Genomic DNA, 9886 nt, shown 5'->3' with positions numbered 1-9886 from the left:
GATCCAAGGAAAAAGTATGCGAGCAGCACATAAAAAAAAGTTAGAAGCATTGCAAAATTCCATTCGTTTGGAAGATGATTCTGATGAGGAAGAAGATGAAGTTTTTGAAATAAATGAAGATGAGATAGATGCTCTTGAAAGAAAACACTTAAAAAGAGCAATGGCTGAAAGCAGAAATATGGAATTTATGGAGCAGCAGCGTAGACATTCTGTTTCCGGAGATCTACCAAGCTTGAATTTTAAAGCCGGTATATTTATTAAATTTATAAAATATATTTAAATATTAGTATATTTTTTTTGAGATAACAACCATATATGATCATATGCTTTTTTTTTTATATCTTTGTAGGAGGAAGCAGCTCGAATACAAAAGGAAGTAGAAAATTTTTTCGAAAGCTCTATGAAAAAGACAGAAGGTTTGCATCAAAAAAAACTTGATCCATACATGTTTCAATCGAAGAATAAGTCTTTGAAAAATATGTTTTCAAAAGATAATGCAAAAAAAGTGGGTAGAGCAATTTCGAAATTTTTTCATTTTAATGCAATACCATTTCACGCTGCCGATAGTGGTCCTTACTACCAAACGATGATTGACACGATTGCATCGGTTGGACCTGGAGTTAAAGGACCTACTGGTAAACAAATTGGTGGTGAATATTTAAACGAGGAGATGCAAGAAGTTGTACAGTATGTTGATTCTTTAAAGCAGAAATGGAAAACATACGGATGTACAATTATGTGTGATGGTTGGAGTACTCGTACAAAACATCCAATCATAAATTTTATGGTGTACTGTGATAGAGATATGATATATCACAGTTCGGTTGATTGTACAAATAAGGCGAAGACTGCGGACTTTGTCTACACCCTAATGGATAAGGTGGTGGAATCAGTAGGGGTTGACAATATTGTACAAATTGTAACTGATAGTGAAGCTAGTATGAAGGCGGCTGGGAAAAAACTGATGAGGAAAAGGAAGCACATTTTTTGGTCTCCATGCGCAGCGCATTGCATTGATTTGATGTTAGAAGACATCGGAGATATATTGTCAGTGAAAGATACGATAAAAGAAGCCAGAAGAATTACAGGATTTATATACAACAGTGATAAAGTGGTTAATTTGATGAAAACATATACGAATGGCCGAGATCTGTTGCGACCAGGCATAACAAGATTTGCAACCGAGTTTGTTGCAATGGAAAGTCTTCTGAGATATGCAACCGATTTGAAAAGAATGTGTACTTCTAGAGAATGGGTTGAGTACAATAATACCTCGAGGAGAAGACATGAAGCCGGAGATATATCAGACTTGATTTTGAATGAAAGATTTTGGAAACGGATACGCCGAGTCTGTGGGGTCATGGAACCCTTAGTGAAGGTTTTAAAAGTAGTTGATCAAGATAAAAAACCTACACTACCTATCATTTATGAGGCAATGGATATGGCAAAAATGGCAATAAAAACCGCAGTGAAAGATTTTCAACAATATTGGGATATCATCGATGAAAGATGGTATAATCAATTGCATCAAGATTTGCATGCAGCAGGTAACTATTCTTGTTATTTTTTTGTTTTTATATTGTGCTAATCGTTTGTTTTATTTTTTAATTTTATATACATTTCATGCAGCTTATTTTTTAAATCCTGGTCTTCAATACTCCGGCACTTGTGAATTTGATTCATCGGAGGTTCGAAAAGGAGTAAAAGAAGTTATCAAAAGACTCGAGCCAGATTTGGATATACAAGTAAAGGCTATGAATGAGGTAAATTATGTGAAATTTATAAATAATATATGAATATATATATATATATTAATTTCTAATAATTTTACTATTATATTGTCTATAGATAAACATATTTGTTAACAAAATTGGAGAGTTTGGAAGTGCACTTGCTATTAGAGCTGTATCTACATCTTTACCAGGTATGTATTATGAAATTTATCATTTAATTATATTTTTAAATATACTTGTTATAAAATGTTGCATTATTAATAATTTTTTATTTATTTTTAATAGCTGACTGGTGGAATATGTACGGTGATGAAGCTCCTAATTTAAGAAAAATTGCATTAAAAGTTTTGAGTCAAACTTGCACATCATCAGGTTGTGAGCGGAATTGGAGTACGTGGGCTTTGATCCATACTAAACTTCGGAATAGATTAGCTATTGAGAAACTGCATAAGCTAGTCTATGTCCACTACAACATGCGTCTTCGGGTAAAAAATTTTATGCAAAGGACAGACACAGACGATTTTTATGACCCAATTGATTTGAATCATATTTTTGATGAAAATGATATTTTAGATGAATGGGTTAGAGAAAATGAATCTCCACTTATTCGTGATAGTGATTTGAATTGGTTGGATGAGGCTATTGAAGAAAGTGGAGATCGAGGTCAAAGTGAGCATAATGATCATGACAGTGATATGCTTTTATCTCAATTTATAGCTGATGGAAAAAAGAAGGCGAAAGAGAAAAAATCAGAAAACAAAAATACAGCCAAGAAAAAAAAAGCAATAATATTGGAATCTTCATCTTCATCGACTAATGGTGAAGATAAGAATAATAACAATGACGATGATGATGATGATGATGATGATGATGATGGTGGTGGTGGTGGTGGTGGTGGTGGTGGTGGTGGTGGTAGTGGGAGCTACAGGGATAGCCGATACTCAAGTGATATGGGATGGGCTCAAGGAAATGAAAATTATTATGCTACCCAAGACACTGATCATGGATATCGTCCTGGTATAGAAGCTCAAAGAGATTTTCTAAATAGTTTAACAGAATTTTCAAGTGAAGCCGATGCTTCAAATTTTTCAGATACTAGGAGATATTCTGGAGTTCACGAACATATGCAAGACTTGAATATAGGTTATTCCTATGGAGATTCTTCTCATAGCTCGAGTAATAGATTGGGGAGACAGGAGTGGGACCAACCAAATGCATATCATAATCCCTATTACTCAGGATACGGTTTATCTAATCTACCCAGACATCTTCAGGATTCAGCCAATCTTCCTATATTTGGATCCAACCAACCAGTTGGAACATATTACGGAGGGATTACATCTGGTTCGGGTAGTATTGATGATCGTAGACAAAATTATGGTTCATCAAGCAGAAGCAATGATAATAGAGAATATCGAGGTTTTGATGTATATGGAAGGGGTTCATTCAGAGAAAATCAATATGGTTCGAACATCTCTCCTTATCCAAGCAATATGAATCCAGATGAAAATGATTTTGAACCTCCACGACATTCCACATGGTATTGAATGGTAAGTATAAATATTTAGTATAAACGTAGTTTGAACATTTTATAAAATTTTATTTGTATTTTTTTTCTAATTATTTTTATTTATATAATGCAGATGATAAAGATGAAATCTTGACATTGACGGACACAAGGTACATCATTTTGTTATTAAAATAAATTTATTAGTATAATGACAATATGCAAAACATAAAATTTAGCATTTACATTTATATATATATCCGCTAATTTAGTTGAAATATTATTCATTTTAAATTTTGATCTATTATAAATTATAATATATTTTTTCAATAATATATATTTTTAAATTAATTATATTTATAATTTGATGTATTTTAATTAATTATTTATTATTTTTTTGTAAAAATTTAAATTTTATATAAAAAAATCATATAGGCCGATATTTGACCGATACACCGCGACCGATACGCCGCGACGTATCTGGAACGGTAAAGGCCGATCCGCGACGCCGATCCGCGACGGCGAACCATGATGGCATGCAATTTTTAAATATGAAGTTAAAAGCTCTTGAATAAGTTATTTGTCAAAAACACTATAATTCGTTGTTTGATCTTAATCAACAAAAAGCTTTCAAATAAGCTGAAAATGGATAAAATCAACTTACTAAAAGTTTTAAATTTTTTTTTTTTTTTTAAGTTTGCTATGTCAAGCATAATTGTCCGTTTCCGATGTTGAATCCTTGTTAAAAATTTCAAAACAATGAAGTTAATGTATGCACAATGTGATGTAGTTGCAATTTTTGGAAGTTCTTATCTAAATAAATCTCTTTCGATTTGCCATTTTGATGCAGGCTTAGCAGCTTCAATATGAGAGAAGAAGACATAAACCGGTGCCAAATTCAGGACTGCTATCCGAAATGAATCTTAAATATGAATCTTGATTCATGCCAGCTATATGAAATGAGTTTCATACCCCACCAGCTGTGCTTAAAGGTGAGCACTTGTACTCTTATGAATTGAAATACCGTTGTGCTGTCATCATGATTTTTATTTGATTTTACCTAACAATTGCCTTCATTTCTTCCTAATCATGAGTTAAATGCTTCCGACGAGATGAGTGGATCTTTGTTGTTGAAAAACAAGAATCGATTGTCCTATGACTAGGTTGGTTTTGATTTTTAGGTTGTTTTATTTATTTATTTTCATTTCTCCCCCAATTTTTAGGTTTTCTGTGTTCGACTCAGGGTAGGCTCATGCCCATGGCTCCATTTATGTCGCAATCTTTAATCGGGTCTCGGGGATTCGCCAGACATCTTACTTGACCGTCAATGTGCGGGCTGGCTATAAGTTGTCCCAAGGTACGTTTAGCCTCAGCACCAAGCTCGTATCTGCGGTTTTGATTTCGTCTTTCGTCTGTGTTGAGATGTCGTCTTTCCAGGCCTCTGCTTGCCTATTCTGAACATTTTGATTCTTTTCCTTCTAACATCTACAATTAATGCATTTGTTATGATAAGTGAAATGCATTTGTTTTGATGCTTCCCAGCAGTCTAATTATATAGAGTTATACACTCATGTTTACTAATTTCACAACACAATTTTACTGTCAAATTATATATAATTAAGCAACTTATATGAAATGATGATGGAATGAATGCATTGTAATTAAGGTTGCTTGTGGAGTTGGTGGAGAGGCATAGTGAGAAAATGCTCAGCTTATAGCCAAAATGCCCACTGGAAAAATTGGAAAGCAGTGCAGAGAAAGATGGCACAATCATTTAAAGTCTACCATTAAAGTGAACCTTTTCATTTCCTATATAAAATTTAAATATAATTGATAATTAAATAATTCAAAATTTTGATATGTAGCACTATATATTTTTAGAGACAAATATTTTCATCCTTTTCTAATTAATTTGTTTTTTTTTTTCCTTGCCCATATACAATATTATAAAATGGTATAAAGAAATATACTTATGCATGAACTGATGAAGGCTTAATTTCATCATTTAGTAAATGTATATGCTGCACTCGTGAGAACTTTATAGGTTTCAACAATCTATTTAGCTACAATTGGGTTTGCATTTTGGTTAGACAATGTTCTATTTTTCTTTAGTGTCCTGGTGTAGGCCAAATAAAGATTGTTTAAATTGCCGAATACTTGTATGATGCATTGCCTTTTATTTTGTAGATAATAATTTTTTAATAATATAGAAAAAATTAAATAAAAAAAAAGTATAATATAAAAAAATATATTGAAAACTAAAAAATAATTTTTTTTAAATAGGTTGATTGCACAATTATAAATATATATATTTATATAATTCATTATATTTCTTTTGCTCTCTCCTTTCCATCCAACAAACTGAGTGGTTCTCCTCATTTCATCCGACCAAATCAGACCAATTCGGTTACACTTTTTTATTTTTTATTTCTCTATTCTCTCTCATAATCGTCTATTTATTTAAATTTATATATTCATATTCATATAACGTAATTTTTTAAATTTTAATTAGAAATTTGAAATATATCAATATATATCATTTCGTAGAGAATAAATTTTTTAATAATAATAAAAAAATTTAACTAAACAAAGTATAATATAAAAAAAATATTTTGAAAAAAGAAAAATAATTTTTTTAAAATTGATTGATTGCACAACTATAAAATATATATATATATTTATATAATTTATTATATATTTCTATTCCAACCGACTGGACGGTTCCGACCAATTCAGTCTCTCCTTCTCATCCAACCAATTCAGTCACTTTCTCCATCTCAACCGACTGGACGTTCTTCTCCTTTCATCCATCCGACTAATTCAGCCATTTTCTCTCCTCTTTCCATCGTTCATTTCGTGTTCTCCACAAAGTAAGCTAATTGGTTTTATTTTCCAATTATTTTTGTCCATTGCTTCAGTGTTTGAAGCATTCGGTTTGATCTGTTACAGGAACAAATAACTAATAAATTATTGTTCTAAGAATAGTTTTGTAAGAAATAACTCGTAAAGCATATACTTGTTATAATGTTGCGGTTTCAATTAATCTCACACAAATCTTATTAAATTATCATCTCACCTTGAAAAAATGCATCTTTAACTTTATGATATATAGTCTTCCAACATTGAAAACAAATTCATGGTTTCTGTTGCATGCCTATAATTTTTCCTCTGTAAACCGAGTTTTTGCATCATTTTCAGTGCTTTGCGGCATGGTATGGTGCAATCCCAGGATTAAAGGTATTGGTTCCATACTCTTTAGAAGATGCCCGTGGACTACTTAAAGCCGCTATAAGAGATCCAGCTCCTGTCGTCTTTCTTCAAAATGAACTTCTGTACGTTGAATAAACATTTCTTCTGTAATAACACTCAATCTTTGGACATAGCATTGCTCAATATATGCTTCTATAGCAGTTTTTAATCATGACTATGCTATTTTGTGGCTTTAATTTTCATTCTTAAGGTATGGAGAATCATTTCCTATCTCAGCAGAAGGACTTGATTCTAAAGTTGCATAGCCTCAAATTGTCTTTTGAATTCTTATATCAGCCTGCATATTTTCAACTGTAAATGCTTTAGTTTGCTCTTTTGGCTGATTCTATTCTCTATTTGCAGATAATTTCGGACAAATAATATGGATATAAATATGTCTCATCTAGAAGGTAAAAGAGAAGGTATTTACCTTAATAAGCAATGTGAATTACTGCATGTTTGTTTATGTGAGTGTGCAGTTGATTATTTCTAAGTTGTTTTGATCCTTCATTGCCGAATTGTTTTGGCAATTGATCCTGGAAAAGTATTGTTTGATCTTCTATTTTCCAATTTTCTCAAGCTTGGATTCAATTTGAAATCGATGCGGTAATTATACTCCATTTGTCGATCTCTTTTTAGATATTATTATTAAATGTGCACAAGTTGATGCTCCGTCGGCCGGGAGTACATAGGCTACCGCATCAACTAAGTACGCAACTGAATACTGTTGTTGTAGATGACCCATGTGCGGAGTGAAAGTCAAGGGAGATTGAAGGTATGTTTTCGTAGACTAAGCATTCAAATTGGTATTATTGTAGTATTAGTTTAACTGTATAATACTTACGACATCTTTTGGTATTAATAAAATTTTCAATTTGAATAGTTTTTTGATATGATATTTTGAAAGTAAAATTAATTTTTTTTATAAATATAGAATGTAATATATAAATATTTGATTTGATATTTTTTAGAAAAAATAATTAATAGTGAATTGTTTTCCAAAAACCTCCAATCAAACATAAAATTGCTAATCAAATCATCAGTTTGTTGTAGAGAATTATTTTTTTCATAATAAAAAAATATTTTAAAAAAGAAAAATAGACTTTTTAAAAATTAGAAACCGCCCAGCCAACGGCAGATCTTCTGGCCACAAATCCTCCGGCGGTTGGGTTCACGTATTTGGGTTCCCCGGCGACTGGCCCTTCCTAAGCCGGTCAAACAACGGCCGACCCTCTTGAGGCCAACCAACTTCTTGCTGAAGAGGAGTCTTGGCAGAAATATTATGAGGCCAACCAAATTGTTGGTTGTCTCTAACCTTCCTATGTGAGGCCAATCGATTTCCCTCACTACTCTTAAAATATCTATAGTCATATTATTATTTATTTAAATGTAATTTTTAAAATTTAATTAGAAATTTGAAATATATTATATATATATATATGTAGATAATAAATTTTTAAATAATACCGAATTTAAATAAACTAAAAAGAAGTATAATTTTAAAAAATATATAATTCATTCCATTTCTTTATCTCCTCCTTACAAATTCGGTTCACCACTTTTTTTTTTTTTTTCCATTTCCTCTTCTCTCTTCCCTAATTCTTTCTATCATAAGACTAATTCGGTCAACATTTTTTTTTCATTTTCTCCATAAAATATATTTATATTGTCTTTTCTCTCTTTCTCTTATTCTCTTTTTCTCTCGTAATACTAATTCGGTCGAATATTTTTTTTTAATCTTTCTGTTCATAAATTTATTTATATTATCTTTTCTCTCTTCTCGCCATTCTCTTCCTCTATTATAATAATAATTCGGTTAGCAATTTTCTTTTCTTCTTTTCTCTCTAAAATATATTTATTTTTTTTTTTTTTCTCTTTAACTCCCAAAATATATTTATATTACTTTTCTCTTTTAAGAAATTACAAACGAAAAATATGGAGAAGCAAATCAACTCATACAACATATTAATATTAAAAAAAATAAATCACAAAAAATGTTCTACCAGAACAAAAATATCATATTAACTTTTATATAAATTACTCGTAGCGTGCACCTACGAGCACTAGTATATATATATATATTATATGCTAGCATTGAATTATATAATTTTATTTGAAAAACTAAAAGTTGCTTTTAGACAATTTACAAATACATGTGTAATACACCTTGCAATGATAATCTTTTCATAACATTTATAAATACTATGTCAAATATCACTAAATGGTAAAAAGAATTCATAATGAAGTGTAACACAAATTTGTATTTGAAAATTAATATATAATTTTCACATATTTTATAGAATTAACCCTTCCAATTCAAATCATCTGAAAATTTAATTAATTTATCAATACATTTATCACTTATTACATTTTGAATTTCAAGTCTGAACTTAATTTATATATTGTAAAATAAAAAAACTTAGATTTATATATTCTATATTTATTTTTCAAAAGCTAAATAATAGCAATTCATAAAAGTTTTGATTATTATTTTTTTATGTCATAGGGTGGCTGGAGTTTATAATAAGTTCAGCAGAATACTGATTAAAGAACACTAGTAGGATCTATATAAAAGTTAATCTTCGGACTCATGATGACTGGAGGGGCAATTTAGGAATTAAAAAAAGTTATCTCAATGATATTTTAATTTAAGAAAATAATAACATTGAATTGTTAAGTCGATCTCATAGAATTGTAAAAATTTTAAAGTATCTCAATACGTACAGTGTATTTTTTCATTTTTATCATCAATTTGAAATTTTAGTTTGAAAAATAAAGGTAATTCATTTAAGTTTCAAATTATATTTTTTATTTTTAAATCTCACATAATTATCACTACAAAGAAATAATATATTTGTTACGGAATTTCGTCCCTAAAGTTCACGTAGCTAACGTAATTCTATTCATAATTCCGTCTATAATGTCATTAGTAACGGAAAAAGTAAATTTAGAAACAAAAAAATTTTGTTACAAAAATAATTTTTTCTTGTAGTGTATGAATATTGTAATCTAAAATCCTCTAAATTTTAAAATATGTCAATATATGTATTATAAAAATTAATTGTAAAATAGTAATAGAAAAATGCATGCATTAACATTACTTTACTATTTTTTTTTACAATTATTTTTTAAATACTTTGTTATGGTTAATTATTTGAATTTATCTCTATTATTCGAAGTAAATAGAGAAACGAGTGATCAACAAAATTAAAAAAAATAAAATAACAATCCAGTATAAAAATATAGAATAGTATAATTATTTTTTTATATATTATTTTTATTAAAATGTTTATATGAATATTATTGTATATTTAATTGAACAATTCTTCTTTTTTTTTTATGTTAAATAGTAAGTTTATATAATTATTGTTAAAAATTCATAGTTGTATGTTTAATA

General features: G+C 29.6%; 2 protein-coding genes and 1 long non-coding RNA gene across 3 annotated transcripts; all 3 read left to right on the top strand.

Annotated features, from left to right (window-relative positions):
* Positions 1 to 586: 586 nt before the first annotated feature.
* Positions 587 to 2454, top strand: LOC127242563 (uncharacterized). The gene is made up of 5 exons (XM_051262143.1): positions 587 to 1547; positions 1630 to 1763; positions 1849 to 1924; positions 2307 to 2361; positions 2451 to 2454. Exons 1-5 carry the CDS (start codon positions 587 to 589, stop codon positions 2452 to 2454), a joined length of 1230 nt encoding a protein of 409 aa, XP_051118100.1.
* A 185-nt stretch (positions 2455 to 2639) lies between these two features.
* On the top strand, positions 2640 to 3501 carry LOC127242697 (stress protein DDR48-like). Its single transcript, XM_051262349.1, has 2 exons — positions 2640 to 3283; positions 3377 to 3501. Exon 1 carries the CDS (start codon positions 2684 to 2686, stop codon positions 3278 to 3280), a length of 597 nt encoding a protein of 198 aa, XP_051118306.1. The 5' UTR covers positions 2640 to 2683; the 3' UTR covers positions 3281 to 3283; positions 3377 to 3501.
* Positions 3502 to 4355: 854 nt separating this feature from the next.
* On the top strand, positions 4356 to 6552 carry LOC127242742 (uncharacterized). Its single transcript, XR_007836872.1, has 3 exons — positions 4356 to 4403; positions 4484 to 4597; positions 6439 to 6552. It is a non-coding gene; the product is annotated as an uncharacterized LOC127242742 (long non-coding RNA).
* Positions 6553 to 9886: the final 3334 nt, after the last annotated feature.

Source organism: Andrographis paniculata, unplaced genomic scaffold (genome assembly GCF_009805555.1).
Source record: "Andrographis paniculata isolate CXL003 unplaced genomic scaffold, ASM980555v1 Contig87END, whole genome shotgun sequence".
Classification (NCBI taxonomy): Eukaryota; Viridiplantae; Streptophyta; class Magnoliopsida; order Lamiales; family Acanthaceae; genus Andrographis; species Andrographis paniculata.
This window is presented reverse-complemented; position numbering and strand designations above follow the sequence as displayed.

Bases quoted from the DNA above. Each gene is read 5' to 3' on its own strand.
- LOC127242563 (XM_051262143.1), top strand. From the start codon at position 587: ATGATTGACACGATTGCATCGGTTGGACCTGGAGTTAAAGGACCTACT. The intron at 1,548-1,629 runs GTAACTATTCTT...CATTTCATGCAG, and splicing joins TCAAGATTTGCATGCAGCAG to CTTATTTTTTAAATCCTGGT. The intron at 1,764-1,848 runs GTAAATTATGTG...TATTGTCTATAG, and splicing joins AAGTAAAGGCTATGAATGAG to ATAAACATATTTGTTAACAA.
- LOC127242697 (XM_051262349.1), top strand. From the start codon at position 2,684: ATGGGATGGGCTCAAGGAAATGAAAATTATTATGCTACCCAAGACACT.